This window comes from Myodes glareolus, chromosome 9, assembly GCF_982192425.1.
Source record: "Myodes glareolus chromosome 9, mMyoGla1.1, whole genome shotgun sequence".
In the NCBI taxonomy this organism is placed as follows: domain Eukaryota; kingdom Metazoa; phylum Chordata; class Mammalia; order Rodentia; family Cricetidae; genus Myodes; species Myodes glareolus.
In genome coordinates this window covers 24,337,927-24,363,236 of record NC_142034.1, presented here as the reverse complement: position 1 = coordinate 24,363,236, position 25,310 = coordinate 24,337,927, and the positions used below count along the sequence as shown (strand labels likewise).

Sequence of the window (25,310 nt, the reverse complement as noted above, 5' to 3'; positions counted from 1 at the left end):
TGTGATGGGGTCAGATGCAAACGTCCAAGGAACGTTGAAGATAAAACCCGAGACAGCAAGGAAGGGTAAAGGGATGGTCTGCTTTTAGGAAATGGGTGAGAACTGCAGCGAGCTAGCCAGGCGTCGGGGCGCAGGGCGCGACGCACCCAGGCCTGCGCCGGGAGGGAGAAAGTGAAGCTGAGAGCAGCCACTCCCAGCCTTGCTGGAATGCAGTTGGAGGGGTGGGGGGGCGAGCCGGGAGCGCGCGGCTCCCAATCACGGGCGGCGGAGGAGGTGGAGGAGGAGGAGGGCTGCTCGAGGAAGTGCGGCGTGAAGTTGTGGAACTGAGATTGCCCGCCGCTGGGAACCCAGAGCCCAGGAGCGCCCCTTCCCCGGCGGCCCCTTCCGGCGCCTCGCCTGTGCCTGCCCTCGCCGCGCCCCGCGCTCGCAGCCTGGTCCAGCCTGAGCCATGGGGCCGGAGCCGCAGTGAACACCATGAAGCTGGCGGCCTGGTGTCGCTGGGGGCTCCTCCTCGCCCTCCTGCCCCCCGGAGCCGCGGGCACCCAAGGTGGGTCTGGCATGGGGAGGGCGCGGGCCGCTGCGGCTGTGCCCACGCCGGGACCCCGGGGCCCCGTGAGCTCCTACAGCAGGGCGGTCCGGGGCGATGGGGCGATCCCGGCTGCCGGCGCCGCGGCCCGGAGGGGGATCAGAGCAGCTGGAGATGGGGCAGTCACTCGGAGGACCACACTGGAGATCAGGACCGGCCTCCGCTGACCGCACCGGAGCTTCCCGGGCTCAGAGAGGCTCCGGGAACTCTTCGGGGAAAGTTCTCTGAAACTGGTCTGAAAGTTTTCCTCCGGAGGGTGTGCGGAGCGCTGTGCGTGCGTGCGCGTTTCCCCCCTTCTGAGCCCCCTCACGCTTTCTCAAAGCTCTTCCAGTTGGCAGCCTCCGCCTCCGGACTGGACTGGGCAAGATGCCTTCGGGGGTCCCCTCTGCCCTGCCCCTCCCCCTCCCCACCCCCTCCGGCTCTTTGGGTTTAGTGAGTTACTCCAGCTTCCTGCGGGGGTCGCGGTGGGGGGGGGGGACGGACGGACGGTGGGGAAAGTAGACGGTCCAGTTGAGCAGGGAGGACCCAGTGGCGGGTCCCCAGTTGAGTTGTTTCTCGATGGTGTCTGGGTTTGAGGGGAACGGGAAGGGGGGGGAGGCATTTGTTTTGAACATTTTTTTTCTTTTTCTTTTCTTTTCTTTTCTTTTCTTTTTTTTTTTTTTCTGTGCTGGGGATGGGACACCCCCTACAGCATTCTGTTACCCCAGTCTCGGGCGTGCTAAGTAAGAGCCCTACCACTGGGCTGCACTCACCACAGTTCTGTTTTGAACAGATTTCCTTAGAGCTTCTTCAAGAACTGTGTGCTTTAGGACTCTGGGAAAGCTCGGATCTTGAAGGGTGGTTGTGTGTTCCCCGGTTTTCATTTAGTAAAGTGGGAAGGGTTCCTGGGCATTTGAGGGGAAGGCATCGAAAAGAAGTAAGGTCAGCTAGAGACTGAGAACTGGGTTGCTCTCTTGCCTCTGTCTTCGTGCGGGGGGAGGGGGAGGGCTGGGAGGGTGACCCAGCAGGGCATATACTAACCCGTATGTCCATTTCTACCATAAGCGTAAAAGCTGATATACACTCCCTGTGTGTCTGCTCTGCCAGGCGCGGTGAGTGGGTGGTTTGCGTGCATTCCTTCTTCAGTCCTAAGAACAACTCCACAGAAGAAATACTAGCAGGCTTCTCATTGTGCTGGGGTGAGAACTCGGGCTGGAGAGCTGAAGTATCACCGAATAAGGGGTGGACCCCAAGCAGTGTGACTCCCAGTCACATATTTGAAACCATAATCCGAATCTACCTGGGACAGTGGGAGCACCAAGCTTCCTGATTCAGTAGGCTGTAGGAAGACACAGAAAGCAGGTTCTGGGAGCGATGGATGTTCTCCAGAGGCCTGGGAGCCTGGAGATTACTGGGGTGTCATCTGTGTGTCCCCCAGAGTCCCCACTGCTGTGCTTTCTGTGGGGTACCTTTGTATGTCCGAGATGTTTATGATGGTCGTATGTTTGTGTGTCGGGCTTTGTGTTGCCAAACAGCAATCTCTCTGCTGACTTGGGGACACGAGATGAACTCTGCCCTCTCCTGGAACTCCTCCCTCAAGGTAGTAGGCTATATGTGCTGTAAACAGTGGGAGATGCCCCTTGCCTGGCTGAGGACCAAGGATGAGGGCTCCTTTCAGTTTCTCAGGAGGGCGTCCTTACCTTGGACTTTCTGTTGAGAAAAGTGAGACCAGGCCCTTCCCCTGAGTCTGGGAGTGGAGTTGGCCAGGGGTGAGAGGCCTTGTACTGTAGAGTGGGAACCCGAGGAGGTCAGTTCTCCGGATGGGGTGGGGGGCCGCTGGGTGCAGAGGGACAAGACAGTTTGTCTTGCCAGGAATGGATAAAAAGGCAGAACGCCATCCAGCTGCCTCTAGCTCCAGATTATACCCCAGAAATGGTGGAGGGCAGGTATGTAGGGAAAGGAGGTCTGGGGAGAACCCGAGGGTCAAGCTGTTGTTATGATCCTTGGGGCTCTAGGCTTCGTGGCGTGCAGTGAACACACGTCTTTAACCTTGCAGGGCTCGTTCGTATTTCTGTTCTAGTGTGGTTCTCTCCAAACCCTTCCCTCCTTTTGCTCTAGGAGACTAAATAGATTCTTCTTGCAGAGGACATGGGCTCCGTTCCCAGCACCCACGGTGGCTCACAGCCTCCTAACTCCAGTTTTGTAGACCTGATGCCCAATTCTGACCCCCACAGGTACCAGACATGTGTGTAGTGTACACATAAGGGCAGGCAAAGCGCTCATACACATCAAATAAAATAAACCCTAACAAGAAAAGGAAAAAATATATTGCATTTCAAAGTCAAGTGGAAAGGCTTTCTTTTTTTTCCTGATTTGTAATTACCCAGCTACTGCTCTATGCCCGTCTCTCACCTTGTAAAACCCTCCGTGTGTTCCTACATGACAGGTCCTTTTCCATGGATGGCTTTGTCCCCTCTCTGCACTGTCCTGTGAAGTGGGTGGACAGATGAAAAAAACAAACCTCAGAGAAATGAAGAGGCTTATCAGCGGCTTTAAGAGGTGGTCAGCGTTCTGTCATCCACCAGGAATGGGTGAAACGAACCTTGGGGTTGTCACACAGGGAAGAAGGGCTAGTCTGTTACTCAGTGTGGCTTTCCCAGCCCCTAACTCAGGCCAAAGAATGTGCCCCGAGATGGGGGCCCGAGATGCCTTCCTGGCTGCAGAGTTAGCTCCCTTCCTGTCCAGCCCATGTTAGCCTTTCTCTTGGGCCCTCAGCAGTGCCAGGGACGGAGGGCAGGAAGGTGTCAAGACCATTGGGATCCACAGGCCCATGGAAATGTAAGCAGATCAAGGGGAAACATGAGGAGCTGATGGAGGTTGGGCTGGAAGGCAGAGGAAGGCCCTGGGAAAGTGGGCGAATGAATGGTCAAGGGAGGAGAACCCCTTTCCAGTCCCCAACCGGTGGACAGCTCTCCTGGTCTCTTGGAGTGACAGTTCTGTTATTTGCTAGGTCACCAATCAGGCAGAGGATGTGAAGGGGGCCTGTATTGTCCGCAGTGGTGGTGGGTGAATCCTTCAAACCTGTGTTTGGGTTGCTGCGGTCTGTTTACAGAGCTTGCTTGTGTTTACAGAGTGCTTCTCCCTTCCTCCCCTTTAACTCTCAGGGCCCTCTGAAGGGGGGAAGAGTTGTTGCCACTTGTTGAGGTCAGTAAATATTCACCGAGGGGCCGTCTATGTCCCAGTCACTGTTCGCTTTAGAGATCTGAGTCTGATTTAGCTGCTGCCCTGGAGGGCTAAGCGTATGCTCGCTGTGGCCCAAGAAGAGCTGAGCCAGGGTTCTGGACAAAAGAACCTGAGTCCAGGCTCTGCTCTGCCACCCGCGTCATAGAGCAGGTGTGTGTGGCAAGGGAGTCCTGGCATCATTTGAGAGAGCTCTGCCCTCTGGCCTGGTTGGGGAGCTTTGGGGATGTAGGTAGTTTCCTGGCAGTGTTTATGAAGACCAAGGGAAGTGTTGGCTTTCATATTGTGAGCGAGATAGCGGCTGGGGGTGCCCCCATGCAGGAGGTCCTGGGTTCTGTCCTCCACATTGCAAATGAAGAAAGAAGAAAGAACACAGCTGGAGTTGAGGACCAGCTGGGAGACAGGAACCCACCTGAGGAGCCCTAAACTGGGGCTAAACCTTGATTACCAGTGTTCAGCAGCAGTTACCTGAAGGACCGGGGCCAGCTCTGAGCAGAGGGATGGTTACTTCTTCTTTTCAGTTTGGAGGCTCTTGACTAGATGTCATTCACACGCTCATTCATTCATTCACACACACACTCATTCATTCATTCATTAGATATTTGTCCAGCTCTCCCTGTGAGCCCTGGCTTTGCTCTGGGATGGTCTTGCTTTACGCTACTTTTGTCTCCAAGAGTGGGAAGATGGGGCTTCTGTCTTGGAGGCAGAGAGCATCCCTCTGTAGAATTAGAGCCTTTTGCCCCACCCTGAAATTCATGGGCCAGGATGGTTATGGGGACTGTGGTCAGAGCTGATGGGGTGAGTCTGGTACAGAGTGGGGAGTGGGAGGGAGGCAGAGACTTGGAAAGGATCCGAGGCTTTCCTGGCTGGCTGTCAGCGTGGTGCTTGGGTGTGGGGTCAGCTGGCAGCTCTCAGCTCCCCTGGAGGAGGTCTCAGGGTACCAATTTTCCCACCTGTCTGCGAACACTTTAAGACTCTTACTCAAACCAACCACAAATCAGATAAACAAACTGGCTAGTGGGGTGTGGCTGCCAGTCTTTCTGACCTTCTGCCCGGCCCAGCCACCCTGCCCTGCCTGAGCCTGTGTGTTTATTGGTCACACTGGAGAATTAGTGTGTTTTTATGCTTGTGGGGGGTGTGGCATTGTTATTTGTGTGTGTGCTGAGGTTTCATGGAGGGAACAGGGGATCTGAGGCAGACGTGGATTCAGATCTCACCTGCTTTGCTCGGTTGCCGGTTTTGCCGTTGTTTTGGTTTGGTTGTTTGGTTTTTCCGTGTGGCATTGGGACTCGGGTCTTGTACTTGCTCTGCAAGTGATTTACTGCTAAGCCTGTTTTAGGATCTTGGAAGGATCAGTTTCCTTCTTTGTAAAACAGAGGCAGTCGCCTCAGTATCTGATGTATACAGTAGGCACTCAGTTCGGTTGCCATGGCGATCGCTATTGTTGCTCTCCTTTTGCTTGGCTGCCACAGCTGGTGTCCCTTCCCCTTGGAGATGAGGCCAGAGAGGGCCGCAGGGGGTAAACTGCCACAGGGGCTGGGCCCCTATTCCGTCTCTGCCATCCTGTCCCCAGCTAGGCTGGACCTGGGATCTGGGCCTAGAGACAGCTGTGCATGGAAGCAGCTGAAACTGCGATGCTGGGGGAGGCCCTGGCAGCAGGGCGTTATTTTGGGCCTGGCTGCCACCCCTTGCTCCTGTTTCTTTTGGGAGACTCGCTGGGGGGGGGAGGGTTGAACGAGAAGAGAGATGATAGGGTGCGAGTGGGTGCGGTATGGGGTGGTCAGGCCTGGTTGTCTCCCCTCTATCCAGGAGATGAGCCTTTCCTTATTTCTATTTCTGTTCCTTCCCCTCTGCCCTCCTTGCTCCCTTCCCTGTCTGCCTAGAGAGGCGAGAAGAGGCCTCTTGTCAATGTTACTAGAAGGCCATCAGTTTGAGGCCATTGAAGGCAGCCTGGAGCCCAGGAACTTGCCCCCAAGCCCTCCTCAGACCCGGAGGCAGGAGGATAACCAGGATTTGGCTTTAGGTTCCATGTAGCTGGTACAGCAGGGCTCCTCAAGTCTGATCCCAAAGCTGGTCATTGTAGTGTCTCTTGAATCTGCACATAGTCGCTGGAAGGCGGAGCGGTAACCCATAGGGATTCTTACCAGCTCAGGCACCCTTGGGCCTGTGTATGTGAAGGCAACACCTCCACCCGCCTTCCCCCCAACCTCCTGGGCAAGATGCTCCCAGTGATTCATCTTCTCACCCGAGCAGAAAAACAAGTTCAACTGGGCACTTTAATCTCTTTCCTGCTGGTAGGCTTGGTGCCAGCTGCTACCTGGAGCCCCCTAGCTGGGGGAGGGCAGCTTCTCCTATTTGGTGACTTTAGTGGGAATATCTGGTCTCTAGGAAACCAGCCTGAGGGTCAGGTAGGCAAGGGGATAGCAGTGCATCTTGGGACCCCAAGCTGATAGTTGGCATCGGGCAGGTACACAGAGCTGACGTAGTGCCCTTGTGGCAGGAGTTTCGTGGCATAGCTTCTGCCAGCTGCTTCTGGAGTCTTGCCCCAGGAGGTGGTGAGGGTGAGGGAGCCGGTGTAGAAACCTGCAGACTGTGCCTCTCCCTGGTCAGGATCTGCAGCCAAGGCCCCTAGCTGGTGTTCTAGGCTTTTCTTCTCCATGTGGGTGTGTTCCAGGGCGCTCTGCAATGATGGCCAGGCCCCTGACTCCCCTTATGTCCCAGCAGTGACTCCAGCCAATCTTCCTGGCCCATGTTTTGGATAGTCCTGTGGGGGCAGTTGTCCCGAGCAGGGAGTTGACATGTGGGTGTATTGGAATGGCAGAAGGAGGATGCCCTGAGTTTATTTGCCTGGGAGGCCGATGGGGGTATCCAGAGGGGTCTGATTCATCCTCGCCTCTCTTCGGGGATTTTTCACCCTCAGTTCTGGGACAAAGGGAGGCTTTCTTTGCCTGCTGAAACCCTGTATGGGTGGTAAGCCCTAAAGGGCTGACACATTGGGGCCCCACTGAATGCACAAGGTGGCCCAGCTAAAAAGGGGGCCTTTCCCCAGTTTACCAACTTCTTCCCAAACACGAGAGCATTCTTCTGCTGTAGACCTTGTGGATGCAGGGGCATGGGTGGAAAGGCCGTCAGCCATGCTTTCTCCCTGTCTGAGATGACATGACTCCAGGGAGTGAGTGTGGAGGAGGCAACTAGATTGGAGAAGGTCATGAGCAGTGTCCTGACCCACATCCTCCCCTCCGCCAGTGTGCACCGGCACGGACATGAAGCTGCGGCTCCCTGCCAGTCCTGAGACCCACCTGGACATGCTCCGCCACCTCTACCAGGGCTGCCAGGTAGTCCAGGGTAACCTGGAACTTACCTACTTGCCCGCCAATGCCAGCCTCTCATTCCTGCAGGTGAGACCAGGTCCTGCTGAGCCCCTTGATTCGAGATGTGTGAGAAAGGGGGTACCCTTTCCCTCTGTTTCCTTTCTTGTGGTTCCTCAAATAGGAATGCCTTTGATACCTGTGTAAACCCAGCTGACTCCCCCTGCAGTGGCTGATTCCGCTCTCCCCATCACTATTCATGTAGGAATAGTTCCAGGTCCAGTTCTGTGAATGCGGTCTAGACCTTTAACCTCTCCAGGCCTCGGGCCTCAGTTTCTTTATCTATGTATTAGACTAGCAGACATCCTGGCCCACCATTGTGAAGAATGCGAGAGAAATGTCTGAGGGGAGGTTGTAGCAGGAGGGAGAGGAGTTTAGATCATATCCACAGGCCCTGGAGACAACTGCAAGGGACAGACATGGCCTGTTAAATCACAGACGCGCCATCTTTCACGGGCCCTTCCTGTCAAAGATGATACTAGAGATATGCAGAGGGTAGGAAGCTGGCTCCAGCTACCAGAGCGTTCCTTTGCTCTTATCAGCCCTGATCCCTCCGCCTCCTTTGCTCTTATCAGCCCTGATCCCTCCACCTCGGTGGATCTGGTGAGACCAGGTGGGGAGTAGCCTATGGCTCCGTCCTCCTAGGGCCTGAGAGGGCAAGACTGCTGCTCAGTGGCCAGGGGGCCTTGCAGGACATAGCCCCGACCCTGGGTTACCCTCAGGCCTTATGAGGTGCAGGCACTTCTCAAGCCCAGACACGCTTACCTTCTCCATCCCCTGCCTTTCCCGCCAGGACATCCAGGAAGTTCAGGGATACATGCTCATCGCTCATAACCAGGTGACGCACGTCCCACTGCAGAGACTGCGCATCGTGAGAGGGACCCAGCTCTTTGAGGACAAGTATGCTCTGGCTGTGCTAGACAACCGAGACCCTCTGGACAATGTCACCACCGCCCCAAGCAGAACCCCAGAAGGGCTGCGGGAGCTGCAGCTTCGAAGTCTCACAGGTGCCTTTGCCGCCATTGCAAGCTTCTCCTCCTGGGCCTTGTCTGCTGACTAGGGCCATTCTGGCTCAGGAGGGGCTCCGTGAGGGTTGTGTATGATACCCCCTGGCTGTGCGCAGGCCAGACGAGCCTTCCTCTCTTTCACCCCTATGAAGATCAGAAAAAGAAGGCCGTGCGGTGGCTCAGTGGCAGAGTGCTTGGTTAGCATGTGCAAGGCCCCAGGTTTGAGCCCCCTCCTTTTCAGGAAGTTGCAGCTTGCATCAGATCCATGATTTAATCACTAGAGATCAGACTGTTGGTTTTTTGTTTGTTTGTTTGTTTTCTGTTGTTTTTTTACCCCTTCATCTTGGCCATGTCAAAGTGTGCAGCGGACAGTCCATCTGTGGAACTGCACGTGGCAGCCGTGACCTGACCCTGTCCCACCCAGGGCACCAGGTGTTTTGCATGCTGACTCCTGGTTCAGTTCTGCTGCAATCCTGAAAGTCCTGCGACTAACCCACCGAGTGTGTTTGTTTCTGTTATGTTTATTTTGTTTTTCTGGTCTTGTTGTTTTGAGACGTGATCTCACTACATAGCCCCAAGCAGTCCTCCTGCCTCAGCTCCCTAGTGCGGGATCACAGGCATGCCACCACCTGCCTTCTCCGGTGTTCTTCTCACTCTGCAGATGAGAGTTCGAGGCATGCAGAGGAGCAATGACTTGTTCAAGGTTACACAGCCAGTCGGTGGTAAAGTGGGGTTTCAGACTTTAGGGACTTTTTGTTGTTCTGGTGCATGCTGAGTGCTTGCTCTGCCACTGAGCTATCCCCCTGCCTCGGAGCCTCTCTGTTTACCCACACACAGTGTGCACAGGGTGAGGCAAAAGGCAGCCGGGGACCCCCACCCACGTGAACATTCCCACTCTGCCGACCCGATCCCCTCTTCCTCATCCTGGGTTGTTCCTGTGTGTGGCTGCTCACTGGGGAAGGCAGGAGGCCCCAGGGAGGTCGGGAGGGAGCTGACCACTTCACCTTCCCCACAGAGATTCTGAAGGGAGGAGTTTTGATCCGAGGGAACCCTCAGCTCTGCTTCCAGGACAGCGTTTTGTGGAAGGATGTCTTCCGCAAGAATAACCAGCTGGCTCCTGTAGACATAGACACCAACCGCTCCCGGACCTGTAAGCCCTGCTGCTGTGACAGCCGCCTGACCCAGACTCCTAACCTACAGCCCCATCTCAGCCACCACCCTGCCCACGCCCCTTTCCGGTCCTTCTTGCTGTGTCTCCCTGCTGTAGGCAGGATCTCCACTTGCTGAGGCCTCTTGCCCTTTTGGGTCCCCCCCTTTACTATGCATCTGCCCTTGGGCTCTGCTGATGTATTCCTCCCACCAATCTGTCCCTCACTGCCTCCCCCTCACTGCCTCCTCCCCCTCACTGCCTCCTCCCCTCACTGCCTCCTCCCCCTCACTGCCTCCCCCTCACTGCCTCCTCCCCATCACTGCCTCCCCTCACTGCCTCCTCCCCCTCACTGCCTCCCCCTCACTGCCTCCTCCCCATCACTGCCTCCCCTCACTGCCTCCTCCCCCTCACTGCCTCCTCCCCCTCACTGCCTCCTCCCCCTCACTGCCTCCTCCCCCTCACTGCCTCCTTCCCCTCACTGCCTCCTTCCCCTCACTGCCTCCCCCTCACTGCCTCCTCCCCATCACTGCCTCCCCTCACTGCCTCCTCCCCCTCACTGCCTCCTCCCCCTCACTGCCTCCTCCCCTTACTGTGTCCCTTCCCTTCCTTCCTTAGGCCCACCCTGCGCCCCAGCCTGTAATGACGATCACTGCTGGGGTGAGAGCCCTGAGGACTGTCAGATCTGTGAGTCTGAGGGAGACTTGGCATCTGGAGGTGGGGCTGGGGCAGGGGGACAGCTGGGAGTGGTGGGGTGTCTTATTCGGGATAAGCTGTCTCCTAGAAGGCAATGCTATGCTGCTGAGGGTCTGCTGCCCTGGCGCCACCCAGCACCCATCCTGTCCTCTCATCAACAGTGACTGGCACCATCTGCACCAGTGGCTGTGCCCGATGCAAGGGCCGGCTGCCCACTGACTGCTGCCATGAGCAGTGTGCTGCAGGCTGCACGGGCCCCAAGCATTCTGACTGCCTGGTATGTGCCCCTTGGGCCAATCCTCCAGGACGCAAGGGGTGGGCATCTTTCCTGGCACTGCCCTACTACATTGGCGCACCAGGTTGCAATATCCCGGTGACCACCAGCGGCCTGTCTCTACCAGGCCTGCCTCCACTTCAACCATAGTGGCATCTGTGAACTGCACTGCCCAGCCCTCGTCACCTACAACACAGACACCTTCGAGTCCATGCCCAACCCTGAGGGTCGCTACACCTTTGGTGCCAGCTGTGTGACCACCTGTCCCTGTGAGTGCTGGGTAGAAGAACATCATTTTAATGCCTTGGCTAGGGAAGATGGCTGGTATAAATGGGAGCATGTTGTGAGTGTCGGGTGCCTGTTGGAGTGTTGGTCATGACTCTCCAGTCCAGCCGCCTCATTGTTTTCCTTAAAAATTTTTATATTTATTTCTGTTTTATGTGTGTGAGTGTTTTGCCTGCATGTGTGTCCATGCACCATGTGCATGTGGAAGTCTGAGGAAGGAGTCAAATCCTCTGGATGGTTGTGAGCTACCATGTGCATGCTAAGAACTGAACCTGAGTCCTCTGAAAGAGCAGCCAGTGCTCTGAGCTGCTGAGCCATCTTTCCAGTCCTTTGCTTTTTCTTTTTCTTTCTTTCTTTCTTTCTTTCTTTCTTTCTTTCTTTCTTTCTTTCTTTCTTTTTTTTGGTTTTAGTCAGGGTCTATCTTTGTAGTCCTGGCTGTCCTGGAACTTGCTGTGTAGACCAGGCTGGCCTTGAACTCATAGCGAGCATCCCGTCACTGCCTCCCAAATGTTGGGATTAAAGGTGCGCGCCACCATGCCTGGTTCCTAACCCTGCCTCTTTTAAAATCAGGATCCTGCGTAGCTCAGGCTGGCCTTGCCTTGAGTTCACCACATAGCTAATGACACTGAACTTCTGATCCTCCTGCCTTGCCCCTGCCGAGTGCTGAGTGCTGGGATTACAAGTGTGTGCTGCCACTCCTGGGTTTTTGCCTCCTATTTAACAGCTACATAGCAGGTGGCAGCAAAAGAGCCCAGCCTTGGGAGCTAGAGTGCAGGATTTGTCCCCTATCATTTAATAGTCTTAACCACTTTCCCCTTACTGTGCCTCAGTTTCCTCGCTTGTATAATAGGGACAGTAATAGTCCCATCCTAATAATTATATAATGTCCGAATGAGTTAATATCTGTGACTCTTTTAGAACAATGCCAAGTCTGCACTAGATACTCTTTTCAATGTTTGTCTTGTTCTCCAGTGTGTATAGCGTAGGGCTTTGGATGACAGCTACCCTGCACTGATGGATACTTAGGGACTGTGCTTGGTCCTGGGTACCTCTTTCTTTCCTCTCATGGGAGGCAGAGTGGGCCTTGCGGTGCTGGCTGCATTTCCCTGGGATCAGGGTGAGAGGACAAGGTGGGGAGCCAGGTTGTTGGGTTCAAGTCCTCGTTTCTAGGTGGACATGGTAGCCCAAACTTGTCATCCTAACACTTGGGAGGTAGAGGTGGTGGGGTCAGGGGTCATCCTCAGCTACATAGTGAGTTTGAAGCCAATTTGGGTTACATGTAACCACGGCTTAAAAAAAAAAAAAAAAAAAGATTTCCAGGCTCTGTTGTTACTTAGTGGCCCAAAGATGGGGGTGATTTGCATAACTCCAGGCTTTGATTTCCCTTTTTGCAAAATGTAGATAACAGTGCTTTTGGAATAGGAGGAAATGGTGGTCCCAAGTCAGGTGCAGAGAAGGCCTTCGGGGATTGGTTGGTAGTATTCGTCTTAGACCTGGGCACGGTGGCCTTGCTCATGGTTGGCTGGGAGGCTGGACGACGTGGATTTGCATTCCCAATCTGTGCAGACAACTACCTTTCTACGGAAGTGGGATCCTGCACTCTGGTCTGTCCCCTGAATAACCAAGAGGTGACAGCCGAGGATGGAACACAGCGGTGTGAGAAATGCAGCAAGCCCTGTGCCCGAGGTACCAGCTGCAGCCCCTGACTGCCATCCCGGTCTGGCCCACCCCACTATTGCTTAGACCCCCGCCCCGGGGGGGATGCCCAGTGCTTTTCTCCCGCTGCCCTGCCTACCGTGCCCCTCGCCAAATCCATCTTCGGAGTGTCTCTTGCCAGCATAGGGAAGAGACTTGTCACTTCAGGAGCGGATAGTGGACAGGTCTCTGGTGTACCATGTGGTGCTGAGATGGCCCCTTTCACACCACCCTTTCCTTCAGTGTGCTATGGTCTGGGCATGGAGCACCTACGAGGGGCAAGAGCCATCACCAGTGCCAATATCCAGGAGTTCGTGGGCTGCAAGAAGATCTTTGGGAGCCTGGCATTTTTGCCAGAGAGCTTTGATGGGTAAGGGTACACAGTGGCCTGAGGTGGCATCAGGGAAGACGCGGGGTCCTGAAGACCCAGGTATAGCAGCAGCATCTCTGAGGAATCCCTAAGTTGGAGACCAGAGGGAGCTGGGGACGTGGCGTTAAAGGTTACTTTTTTTTTTTTTTAAGATTTATTTATTATGTATACAGTATTCTGCTTGCATGTACACCTGCATGCCAGAGGAAGGCACCAGATCTCATTACATATGACTCTGAGCCACCATGTGGATGCTGGGAATTGAACTCAGGACCTCTGGAAGAGCAGCCAGTGCTCTTAACCTCTGAGCCATCTCTCCAGTCCCCGAAGGTTACTTTTATTTTTTTTTTATTTATCTTTATTTTATGTGCATTGGTGTGAAGGTGTCAGATCCCCTGGAACTGGATTTTCAGACAGTTGTGAGCTGCCATGTGGGTGCTGGGAATTGAACCCTGGTCCTCTGGAAGAGCAATCAGTGCTCTTAACCACTGAGCCATTTCTCCAGCCCCGAAGGTTACTTTTATAAACAACTTGTTATCCATAGACATGGACATTCGTGGTGATCAAACCATCCGGATGAAGTCCAATGCTCCCATCCCAGAGGGAACAGTGTTAAAGTTCAGTGTGTTCCTGTAGGGCTTCTGGAGATTGGTGGACACAGAGAGACAGTGTCGGCTGGCGAGGCTGGCTTATTGAAGCTGCCATGTACCCTTGCTTTGGGGAGTTGTTCACGACAGTTTTTGTTGAGCCTGCCTATTTTTTTTTTTATTTTTAAGTTACTTTTATTTTATGTGCATTGGTGTTTTGCTTGCATGTGTGTCTGTGTGAGGGGTCAGAAGCCCTGGAACTGGAGTTACAGACAGTTGTGAGCTGCCATGTGGGTGCTGGGAATTGAACCCAGGTCTTCTGGAAGAGCGGCTAGTGCTTTTAAACGCTGAGCCATCTCTTCAGCGCCCAGACTGCCTCATTCTTATAATAGTTGTAGAACAGGAGGCAGCAGAGTCCAGACTTGAGTTTGAAACTTACCCCCCGCCCCGCAATGTGTGTGTCTGTATATCAGTGTGTATGTGTATCTGTCTTCTCCTCTGTGTGTCTGTATGACTGAAGGGCAGCCGCAGGTGTGGCTCCTTAGGAGCCATCCACCTTGTTTTTCTAGGGCCCCTCACTGACCTGGAGCTCACCAGAACAGGCTAGGCCTACTGACCAGGGCACCCCAGGAATTGTCTTTATCACTTCCATGTTAGGGTTGAGTTGCAAGCTCGCTGACACACAAGGGCTTTTTTATGTGGGTTCTGGGTATTGAACTTAGGTCCTCACACTTGTACGGCAGAGGCCTGTCTACTCATGAGCTTCATTGCCTTCTCCTTTCTATGCCTCAGTGCCCTCGTGTGTAAGATGAGAACCGTCATAGCTCTACCCGCGAGGTGGTTCTAAAGGCTGAAAGAGTTAATGTTTGGGATGCTCTCAGAACAGGGCTTGAGGGACCCCGAGCACTCTGTGTCTGTGTTTCAGAGCCCGCAGAGATCAGGGTTTTATGTAGCAGCACCCCTGTTCACTCATGGCTGCTTGGGCCATATTCAGATGTCTCTCATACAAACCACTCAGCTTGTTGATGCCTCTAGCAGCTGAAGCTGGCATCTTTGTTGGCCATACTTCTGCAAGGGAGACTTCTAGATCAAAGGACACAAATCGCCGCCAGATTTGAACCCTAGGCTTTGAGTCTCAGGATGGGAACAGCCACACTTGATTAGGCTTTAAGTGAAGGTGTTGGTGAGGGTGGAGAGTGGTGTCTCAAGGCCAGCCGGGGCTCCTGACCTCCATCCTCCTGATCCTTCCAGGAACCCCGCCTCCGGCATTGCCCCCCTGAAGCCTGAGCAGCTCCAAGTGTTTGAAACCCTGGAGGAGATTACAGGTGGGCTGTCTTTCTGTGTCCTGCTCCAGGGGGGCCCAGGAGTTCTGGACCTTTCTGCGTACCCAGCCCCCTACTCTGCCCGCAGGTTACCTATACATTTCAGCATGGCCAGACAGCCTCCATGACCTCAGTGTCTTCCAGAACCTTCGAGTCATCCGGGGACGAATTCTCCATGAGTAAGTGTGAGCGGAGGGGGCTGAGGAGGCATGAGTACCCTGCTCCCCAGTGACACCACCGGAGCTTTGACACGCGTCTGCAGGAAGAGGGTGGCAGTGGCCCTTTGGTGGCAGAAAATGGGCCTAGAGTCGGTCCCTTCTTGCAACTGGAAACCTCCTTTCCACAGTGGTGCCTACTCATTGGCGCTGCAAGGCCTGGGAATCCGCTGGCTGGGGCTGCGCTCACTGCGGGAGCTGGGCAGCGGCCTGGCGCTCATTCACCGCAACACCCATCTCTGCTTTGTACAAACTGTACCTTGGGACCAGCTCTTCCGGAACCCCCACCAGGCCCTGCTCCACACTGGGAACCGGCCAGAGGAAGAATGTGGTAAGACAGGAAGCCCAGCACTGTGGGCCAGTACACAGGAGTATAGGTAGCCTCTGACCTGTGCAAGCCTTCTGTTTTTAGAGCCCTTTTTCGTTGTTGTTTTGAGATAGGATCTCACTACGTAGCCCTGGCTGTCCTGGAACTCACTATGTAGGCCAGGCTGGCCTCAAGCTCAGAGATTTGCCTGCCTCTACCTTCTGAGTGCTGGGATTAAAGGCATGAGACATTGTGCCTGCTAGAGCCCTGTGTGTTCACTTGCCTGTGATGACTTGGCCTTGTGTGACAGCTTCCAGCTGTGTCCTTCCATGCTGCCCAAACACCCATCTCTTCCTTGTTTCTTGAACCACAGAATTCTTCCTTTCCCTGAATGTCCTAGCATCGATCCCGATCCTGATCCCTTCAGCCCAGAGCCATGCTCACAATATAGCCTGTTGACTTAGACCTGAGCCTCTCTGAACACCTCTGTCTGCTGCTTCTCTCCTCACTGCAGGTCTCGAGGGCTTAGCCTGCCACCCACTGTGTGCCAATGGGCACTGCTGGGGACCAGGGCCCACCCAGTGTGTCAACTGCAGCCAGTTCCTTCGGGGCCAGGAGTGTGTGGAGGAGTGCCGAGTTCGGAAGGGGTAGGAGCGGCAGAGGAGTGGGTGGCTTGAGGGGTACACAGGGCTCCTCCCAGACCCCTTACTACGCCCATCTCTCTTGCAGGCTCCCTAGGGAGTATGTGAGTGGCAAGCATTGTCTGCCATGTCACCCCGAGTGTCAGCCTCAAAACAACACAGAGACCTGCACTGGATCGGTAAGGTGCTGGTGGGCCCAGGGCTCTGGGGAGGGGCAAACAGAAGGGTACCGAGGGACTGGCAGGTTGCTGCAGGGTAAAATATTCCCAGAGAAGGCTCAGCCTAGACCTGGACAGCAGAAGGTGGGGGAGGGGAGAGGCTGCCCACATTGTGCTGTGGACCCTGGGCTACTCCTTCATGCTGGTGATGCTTCAGACAGTCCCAAGAAGGCCTGTGTCCTTGGATGTGGCTGTGCTAAGGGCCAAATCCAGGCCCTGTTTCCAGCCTCAGTTTTTACTTCTATAGGGAGAATGTTGTAATAGTTCCTGCCCGGTTAGGGTGTGGTGAGAATGAAATTAAATAGGATTTGGCACAGTGCCCAAGCACGGAGAAAACTTTGTACATAATAGTTGTCACTTGTCACACCTTGGAGGAGGCGCGTCCCTCTCTGGGTGACTCCATTTCCTTGTAAAGAACAGGGATGTTTACCTCAGTGACGGGGAGGCAGTGTTGCTAGTTGGTCAGGGACGCGGGGCTTGATCCTTCTGTTTTAGGGATGGTGGTCCTCCCCCTTCCCCCATGCAACTCTTCCTCTCTATCCAGGAGGCTGATGAGTGTAAGGCCTGTGCCCACTACAAGGACTCGCCCTTCTGTGTGGCTCGCTGCCCCAGTGGTGTGAAACCAGACCTCTCCTACATGCCCATCTGGAAGTACCCGGATGAGGAGGGCATATGCCAGCTGTGCCCCATCAACTGCACCCACTCGTGAGTGGAGGGAGTTTTTTGTTTTTGTTTTTTTTCCTGTAGAAAGGAGGGCTTTCATGATAGGAGCCCCCTGGAGCTCTTGTTCTGAAAGGAAGATAAACCCACCTTCATTCATATTGAGATGTAATTTTTTTTTTTAGTTTTTTTTTTTTTTGTATTTTTTGAGACAGGGTTTCTCTGTATAACAGCTCTGGCTGTTCTGGAACTCTCTGTAGATCAGACTGGCCTTGAACTCAGAGATCCACTGTCTTCTGCCTCTCAAGTGCTGGGATTAAAAGTGTGTGCCGCCACCACCCGGCTGAGATGTCATTTGTGTATTTCTTTTCTAATCACTAAATAACACATTAGGGGTTGGAGAGGTGGTTGTGTGGTTAAGGGCACTGTCTGCGCTTTCAGAGGATTGGAGTTTGGTCCCTCAGGAGACTCATGGTTTCTATTAACTCTACTCTCCAGAACTCCAAGGGTTTATTTCTGGCTCCTGCAGGTACACACATATACTCAGACACTTACAGATATAGAAAACTAAAAATAACTCATTAGGGGTTGGCACGATAGTTCGGTGGGCAGAGGCGCTTGCTCAAAAGCCTGATGATTTCAGTTAAATCACCAGGGGAAACTGTCCAAATTATTCACAGTTGAGTTGCCAGCAGCATTCTTTTCTATCTCGCATAGTAATTTAAAATTTTTAATGTGTTATTGTAACTACATTTATTTGTGTATGTGTATGCATGCTGGGCAGGTATTCATGTGCAAGACAGGCAGGTGGAAGTCAGAGGACAACCCCTGGGAGTTGATTCTTTCCTCCTACCGTGTGGATCCCAGGGAGCGAAAGTAGTCTTTAGGCTTGGCTGTAAATGCCCTTACCTGCTGAGCCTCTTACCAACTGCCAACATGTGACCCCTTCCTTCCTTCCTTCCTTCCCTCCCTCTCTCCTTCCTTCCTTCCCTCCTTCTTTCCTTCCTTCCTTCCTTCCTTTCTCTCTTCCTTTTTCTTTAAACTGTATTGTTTTATTTCGTGTGTATGGGTGTGTTTCAGTTAGGGTATCTATTGCTGTGATAAACACCATGATCAAAAGTAACTTGGGGAGAAAAAGGCTTATTTAGCTTCCGCTTCCACACACGGTCCACTGTCATCCATGGAAGTCAGGGCAGGAACTCGAGACAGGAATCTGGAGGCAGGAATTGACGCAGAGGACACAAAGGAACTCTGCTTCCTGGATTGCTCCTCTTGACTTGCCCAGACTTACAGCACACTAGATCACCAGCCCAGGAGTGACACTGCCCACAGTGAGCTGTACCCGCCTATACCAATCTTTAATCAAGAAAATGCACCACAGGTTTGCACACAGGCCAGTCTTGTGGGAGCACGTTCTCAGTTGATGCTCCCTCGTCTCAAGGGACTATAGCTTATGGCAAGCTGAAATAAATGTAGCTCGTACGGATCTTTGTCTCCATGAGGCTATGTGCACCATGTGTGTGCCTGGTGCCTGTGGATGCCAGAAGAGGCAGTCAGATCCCTTGGAACTAGAGTTACAGAGTGTTGGGAGCCACTATACAGGTGTTGGGAAGCAGTCAGTACTTATTACTCCTGTCGTCTCTCCTGCCCTCCTCTCTCTCTCTTTCTCTCAGTTTTGTTTGTTTGTTTAGAGACAGGGTTTGTGTAGCCCTGGCTGCCCTAGAATTTTGTAGAGCAGGCTGGCCTCCAGATCAATGATCTGCCTGCCTCTGCCTCAGACTCTTTGATTAAAGGTGTGCCACCACCGCCTGGCCTGCCTTCATTTTTGTAAAAAAAAATTATTTATTTATTCTTATTTCATACGCATTGGTATTTTGTCTGTGTGCGGGCATCAGATCCCCCAGAACTGCAGTTACAGACAGTTGTGTTCTGCCATGTGAGTGTCATGTTGGAACTGAACCTGGGTCCTCTGGAAGAACAACCAGTTCTCTTAAGTGCTGAGCCATCTCTGCAGTCCCCCGCCCTCGTCTCTTGACGTAACACACCTCCTGTCTACATAGTCTGCTTTGCTCACCTGCTTCCCGCGTCCTTTTTTGTAAGCACCATCTTGGTCTCCCCTCTGCAAACTCAGTTCGTAGCCTGTCGCTCGGCACCAGCCCCGTTGGAGGGATATTGCTCTTGCTTGCCTTTTTAAAAAACAGTTCATTGCCATTCAGCTCCACATACAAAGAGGCATCTGTGTGCATGCCTTCTTGTGACCTGGTGCTGGCATGTTAGTGCCAACCATTGACAACCATTGAGGCAGAACTGTTGCTATTTTATTGCTTGGTCGGTAGAGAGGGCCTTGTAGCCCCTCTCCCACTAAGCTGCATCCCAGCCCCATGGTGTTTAACTCTCCTCTCGTGTGCTTTGTGCCCTGGGCCTCTCTCACAGAGGGAATAGCTGATTTTTCAGCCTTGCTGTGCCCCCTTCCTGCCCAGCACAGGAAGTTACAGGAATACAGGGGAAGTAGGCTCCCAGACTAAAGAAGAGATCTTCCTGTGGGCTGGCACAGAGCAAATTGGTGACCTGCAGCCCAGTTTCTGCCTGACATAATGGGGATAATAATCCGCCACACCTGCACCAGGAGGTTGTTCCCAGGGTTGATGACGGCTTTTTCTCTTCTATAGCTGTGTGGACCTGGATGAACGAGGCTGCCCAGCAGAGCAGAGAGCCAGGTGGGCCTGATCCCCAGAGGTACCCCACTGCCCCTGACTCCTTCATTGACCGGGTGGTCCACAATACAGAGAGGGATTTCCCAACATGCCACATGTGCCTCCCACCTTAGCCCATTGTTTCTCTGTTGACTTGTGTTTCAAGAAGTGGATGAGGACCTGCTCAGGATGCTGCAGGGTAAGGGATGCTAGGAATGTGGCTGGTGTCCCAAGAGGCCCCCTGGTGATGTTTCTTTAGGGACACTGGCCAAGTTCAAGTACCTAAAATTGGAGATAAACTGTGGCGGCATGCAGAACCTCAGTGTTCAAGCTGGGTGGCTGGAGGTTTCCAGGAGGGGGCGCTGTGCTTCCTTTGCTTGTAGGTGGAGGATCAGGCAAGTCTAGAGTAGGGAAGAGATCTCTAGGGTGTGTGCAGTGAGTCACAGAGTGCAGAGGGGTGAAAGTTGAGGCAGTGAGGGCCAGATCTGAAGGGTTCTTGACCACTGGGCCACAGAGGCAAGCTTTGGAAAGGAGAAAAGCAAGCTGGAGTATGCTCTAAAGAGCTGTTTTGGGCTGGAGAGATGACTCAGAGGTTAAGAGCATTGCCTCCTATCCCAAAGGTCCTGAGTTCAATTCCCAGCAACCACATGGTGGCTCACAACCATCTGTAATGGGGTCTGGTGCCCTCTTCTGGCCTGCAGGTATACACACAGAATATTGTATACATAATAAATAAATATTTTAAAAAAGAGCTGTTTGCCCACGAAGCAAACATTCATGAAGTATTTGATATATATAGCAGGCCTTGTGCAGAGCAAGATGGGGTAAAAGGGATCAAGGATGGCTGGGCATGGTGGCACACACCTATGACCCCAGCGTTTGGAAGATGGAGGCACATGCATGTAAGTGCAAAGCCTGCCTGGGCTATTCAATCAAAAAAATAAATAAATGAACAAATAAATCAACAAATAAATGGCCTGATGAATATCGAGGGGCCGTGTGTGCCCCAGAATGAGCAGAATCATAAAAAGATTATATCAAGAAGAAATAGGGGTCCTGGTAATGTGTGTCTTGGGTGCAACAGCCGCAAGGCATGAGGTACCATGACTCCTTGGAGAGGGCTTTGACTAGTACCTTAAAGTCTTGGGGTACACATTCTTGGACCTCACTTTAAGTGTGGCAGAATCCCTGGGGTGGGCACAGTGGAGATTAGCAAGGTCTCTGTGCAATTATCTCCCATGAAGTGGGTTTTTTTGTTGTTGTTTGTATTTTTGGTTGCTTGTTTTTCAAGACAGGGTTTCTCTGTATAGCCTTGGCTGTCCTGGAACTAGCTCTGTAGACCAGGCTGACCTCAGACTCACAGAGATCCACCTGCCTCTTCCTCCCGAGTGCTGAGATTAAGAGCATGTGCCACCCGTCCAACTTCTCATGGTGTTTTTGAGCCAAAGCACATTCCTGTCCCTTTACAGGGTCTCTTCAAATTTCCTCCCTAGACTAGCCCTAATCTCCGATTTTGGTCTCTGCTTTCAGCCCAGCGACATCAATCATCGCAACTGTGGTGGGCATCCTGTTGTTCCTGGTCATAGGGGTGGTTGTTGGGATCCTAATCAAGAGAAGGCGACAGAAGATCCGGAAGTATACAATGCGAAGGCTGCTGCAGGAAACTGAGGTGAGGTGGGGTGAGGGCCTCCTAGCCCCTCCCCCACCTGCGGCTTGCTTGGCCCTCACCCTGCCACCCTCTCATTCCAGCTAGTGGAGCCGCTGACGCCCAGCGGGGCCATGCCCAACCAGGCTCAGATGCGGATCCTCAAAGAGACTGAGCTAAGGAAGGTGAAGGTGCTTGGATCTGGAGCTTTTGGCACCGTCTACAAGGTCAGGAGGGGCCGGGTTCTGGCATGGATGGGTATGGTGGAGGGGGCTGTGCCTGGAGGGGCGTAGTCAAGAGAGAAAAATGGGCCAAGCTGGAGAGGAGAGAGGCTACTCCTCAATGGCTTCTTGAGGGCCCGCTGGATCTGAACCTCCGACCTGACTCAAGTCCTTTTCTTTCTGCTCCAGGGCATCTGGATCCCAGATGGGGAGAATGTGAAAATCCCCGTGGCCATCAAGGTGTTGAGGGAAAACACATCCCCGAAAGCTAACAAAGAAATCCTAGATGTAAGCCCCTTCACCTTCTCCCTTGGGACTTGTGAGAAGCCCCCTAGCTGCATATCTGGGCTGCTTTCTCTTCATTAGGGTTTGAGATGAAGCCCCTAAACCTTGACTCTTCATTTTCCCGGTCTGCAGACCATGCAGGGATGGGAGGGTCTAGGAGGGGAGTATGGTGGGTGGGAGTAGGTGTTTCCTTTATCTCAGTGGACCTTTCCCTGCAGGAAGCGTATGTGATGGCTGGTGTGGGTTCTCCGTATGTGTCACGCCTCCTGGGCATCTGCCTGACATCCACAGTGCAGCTGGTGACACAACTCATGCCCTATGGCTGCCTTCTGGACCATGTCCGAGAACACCGAGGTCGCCTGGGCTCCCAGGACCTGCTCAACTGGTGTGTTCAGATTGCCAAGGTATGTGCTTGGGGGCTTTCTGACCCTGCAGGACCTTTGGGTGTAAATCCCTGTCTTCATCTGGGGCCAGGATGGGGTGGGGGGTGTCAGTAAGGTGAGATCCAGACTCCGGTTCTACACTGGTGCCCATTTTTCAGGGGATGAGCTACCTGGAGGATGTACGGCTTGTGCATAGGGACCTGGCTGCCCGGAATGTGCTGGTCAAGAGTCCCAACCATGTCAAGATTACAGACTTTGGGTTGGCACGGCTGCTGGACATTGATGAGACCGAGTACCATGCAGATGGGGGCAAGGTTGGAGAAGGGAGGGGTGGGGTGGTATCTGGCTGTTGGGGGAACTTTGAGAAGGGTCACGTCCCTACCACACCCATTTAGGACTTTTTACTCTGCATTCCCAGGTACCCATCAAGTGGATGGCATTGGAATCCATTCTTAGACGGCGGTTCACCCATCAGAGCGATGTGTGGAGCTATGGTGTGTGGTGGTGGTGATAGGGAGGGTTGGATGAGTGGCCTTGGCAGGGTGGGATACAGGTACGAGAATGAGGGTGGGTGTGGAGGAGAGGGGGAGGGCTGCTGATGCCCACCCCGTGTTGGCCTGTGCCCACCTGGGGTATGAGGAGACTGGTTGATCCTCCCTTTTGGCTAGCCTCTCTCATTGTGCACCTAAGTTTCCTGTTTCCCCCTCCTGATGCCTGTCTGTCCTAGGTGTGACGGTGTGGGAGCTGATGACATTTGGGGCCAAACCTTACGAAGGGATCCCAGCCCGGGAGATCCCTGACTTGCTGGAAAAGGGAGAACGTTTGCCTCAGCCTCCAATCTGCACTATTGATGTCTACATGATTATGGTCAAATGTGCGTGGTGGGCGGGGCTGAGCCTCAGGTGTAGAGGAGGGGTGGCCTGACCTGTGTGGGGGTTCTGGGGGAGTAAGAGTGAGATGTGAAGGAAGCCTCCAACGATGCTTTGTCCCACTCACAATCAAAGTCCGAGCTGCTCGAGAGGACAGCTGTTGAGGGGAAAGATGCCAGTTTAAAGGGCGCACCTAGGAGAACTCTGGTCCAGGATCCAGAGGCCACTTGTGCTTCTCCGCCATGTGAGGACTTTGGGTTTAGCCAGGGTTGCCTAGGCCAGACTCAGAGGGAGCAGGAAGGGGCCAGGCAGCTGGTCCTCAGTCTGGTCCTGGGATACGGATGTTGAGCTCTCTCCTGTGCTAGGTTGGATGATAGATTCTGAATGTCGCCCAAGATTCCGGGAATTGGTGTCAGAATTCTCCCGCATGGCGAGGGACCCCCAACGCTTTGTGGTCATCCAGGTACTGGGCCTTCCCACATCATCCCTGCCCTAACGGCATCCTCCTTCCTGCAGAGACCTGAGAGGGAAGGGACCTGGATGCCAGTTCCCCAAGCCCAGCCCCCTCCTCTAGTCCAAACGTGGTGAACCTTTCTGGGGAACTTAACGCTGGACTGGGGAAAGGCTGTCATTTGGTGTCTCCTTCCCTAGAACGAGGACTTGGGTCCATCCAGCCCCCTGGACAGCACCTTCTACCGGTCACTGCTCGAGGATGATGACATGGGGGACCTGGTAGATGCCGAAGAGTATCTGGTCCCCCAGCAGGGGTTCTTCTGCCCAGACCCTGCCCCAGGCACTGGGAGCACAGCCCACCGTAGGCACCGCAGCTCGTCTACCAGGGTCAGTGCCCATCTTAGAACAGGCTACCGGGATCCCTTCCCTTGGTGCTCCCTGACATTTACTTTCCCTTAATATTCCATGGTCAGTACTGCTTTCCGACTCTTGGGATTCCATTCCCTTCATAATGATTCCAAGGTGACCTGCGTTTTTCTCCAGGGAACCTATCATTCCCCGCCAGGATCCCCCTCCCAGACCTTTGAGTAACTTCTATCATGACCCTCTCTTACCCCAGAGTGGAGGTGGTGAGCTGACCCTGGGCCTGGAGCCTTCAGAAGAAGAGCCCCCCAGGTCTCCACTGGCTCCCTCGGAAGGGGCTGGCTCTGATGTGTTTGACGGTGACCTGGCAATGGGGGCAACCAAAGGGCTACAGAGCATCTCTCCACACGACCTCAGCCCTCTACAGCGGTACAGCGAGGATCCCACATTACCCCTGCCTGCTGAGAATGATGGCTATGTTGCTCCCCTGACCTGCAGCCCCCAGCCCGGTATGGAATCCAGGCCTGAGAGATTGGGAAGAGGGGTGTTGGGAACCCTCAGGCCACACCCACTGAGGGGCAGCGCTGGGGCAGGGGCATCTAACAGCTCTTCTTTCCTACAGAATATGTGAACCAGCCAGAGGTTCGGCCTCAGCCCCCCTTGACCCCAGAGGGTCCTCTGTCTCCTGTCCGGCCTGCTGCTGCTACTCTAGAAAGACCCAAGACACTCTCTCCTGGGAAGAATGGGGTTGTCAAAGACGTTTTTTCCTTTGGGGGTGCCGTGGAAAACCCTGAGTACTTAGCACCCAGAGGAGGCACTGCCTCTCAACCTCACCCTTCTCCTGCCTTCTGCCCAGCTTTTGACAACCTCTATTACTGGGACCAGAACCCATCAGAGAAGGGGTCTCCACCAAGCACCTTTGAAGGAACCCCTACGGCAGAGAACCCTGAGTACCTGGGCCTGGATGTGCCCGTGTGAGGTTACATCTGCAGAGACCCTGTGCTGCCTTCAAAGGGAGGGAAACCCGGCTTGTGCTCTCCATGACCGCAGAGCAGGGAGAGGTCCTCTGGCCACATCACATCCAGGGCAGCCTGCTGTGTCAGGAACCCACCCTATGGAGCCTTTCTTGCTGCTTGAATCCTGAGTGGTTGAGAGGGGCCATATAGCTGGAAGAGACGGCACACTGGACAGCCTCAGTGGATCCCAGACTCTGCCCTGACAGTCCGTAGGGTCCAGTGGATATTACAGTCATGGCTTCTCGCTTGGTTCTGAGGACTGAGGGAAGCTCAGCCAAGAAGGGAAGAGGCCCCAAGCAAGTATCTTGGGAACAGCACAACCCACTAGGACTGAGTTGTGCGTGCATCCCAAGAGGCAAGGGATTGCGCTGGCATCCAGACCATCCTTGTACAGAGTGTATTTTGTTCTGTTTTTACTTTTGTTTTTTAAAGATGAAATAAGGACACCGTGGGAGAGTGGCTATTATATGGAAGTTAGGGAGTGGTGTCCCTCTTTGTCCATTTGCAGTGAGATTTGTAAAATAGCAAGGAGCCAGCCTATGTCTGGGAGTGGCTGAGCCAGGCCTTCCTGCTCACCTGACACACGGCTCTCCCTCCAGTGAGTGGGTAGTTTGAGGTGGTATGGTTTTGGGCTGGGGGATTCCTTTCTGAGGACCCTTTGGCAACAGGGTCATTCTCCATTGGACATACTCATTCCAAGGCCATCACCAGAATGAGGTCCTCTCCCTCATATAGGGGGAAAGTAAAGTGAGGGAAGGGCTGTCTGTGTGCCTCATCTTCCTTGC

General features: G+C 53.8%; 1 protein-coding gene across 2 annotated transcripts; it reads left to right on the top strand.

Moving 5' to 3' along the window:
• Positions 1 to 280: 280 nt before the first annotated feature.
• Positions 281 to 24,998, top strand: Erbb2 (erb-b2 receptor tyrosine kinase 2). Of its 2 annotated transcripts, none has more exons than XM_085695752.2 (27): positions 281 to 547; positions 7,052 to 7,203; positions 7,967 to 8,180; positions 9,196 to 9,330; positions 9,946 to 10,014; positions 10,185 to 10,300; positions 10,425 to 10,566; positions 12,149 to 12,268; positions 12,521 to 12,647; positions 14,486 to 14,559; positions 14,645 to 14,735; positions 14,903 to 15,102; positions 15,593 to 15,725; positions 15,808 to 15,898; positions 16,482 to 16,642; positions 19,267 to 19,314; positions 20,821 to 20,959; positions 21,040 to 21,162; positions 21,346 to 21,444; positions 21,660 to 21,845; positions 21,983 to 22,138; positions 22,243 to 22,318; positions 22,552 to 22,698; positions 23,059 to 23,156; positions 23,345 to 23,533; positions 23,766 to 24,018; positions 24,132 to 24,998. In XM_085695752.2, the coding sequence occupies exons 1-27, from the start codon at positions 475 to 477 to the stop codon at positions 24,485 to 24,487; spliced, it is 3,768 nt and encodes a 1,255-aa protein (XP_085551878.2). In that variant the 5' UTR covers positions 281 to 474; the 3' UTR covers positions 24,488 to 24,998. The 2 variants fall into 2 exon arrangements, with proteins under 2 accessions (XP_085551878.2, XP_085551879.2); XM_085695753.2 differs by lacking the exon at positions 281 to 547 and adding an exon at positions 3,012 to 3,124.
• The last annotated feature ends 312 nt before the right edge of the window (positions 24,999 to 25,310 follow it).

Coding starts and splice junctions, on each gene's coding strand:
- Erbb2 (XM_085695752.2), top strand. CDS start 475: ATGAAGCTGGCGGCCTGGTGTCGCTGGGGGCTCCTCCTCGCCCTCCTG. Junction 14,560..14,644: donor AACCCTGGAGGAGATTACAG/GTGGGCTGTCTT, acceptor CTCTGCCCGCAG/GTTACCTATACATTTCAGCA. Junction 22,699..23,058: donor CTACATGATTATGGTCAAAT/GTGCGTGGTGGG, acceptor CTCCTGTGCTAG/GTTGGATGATAGATTCTGAA.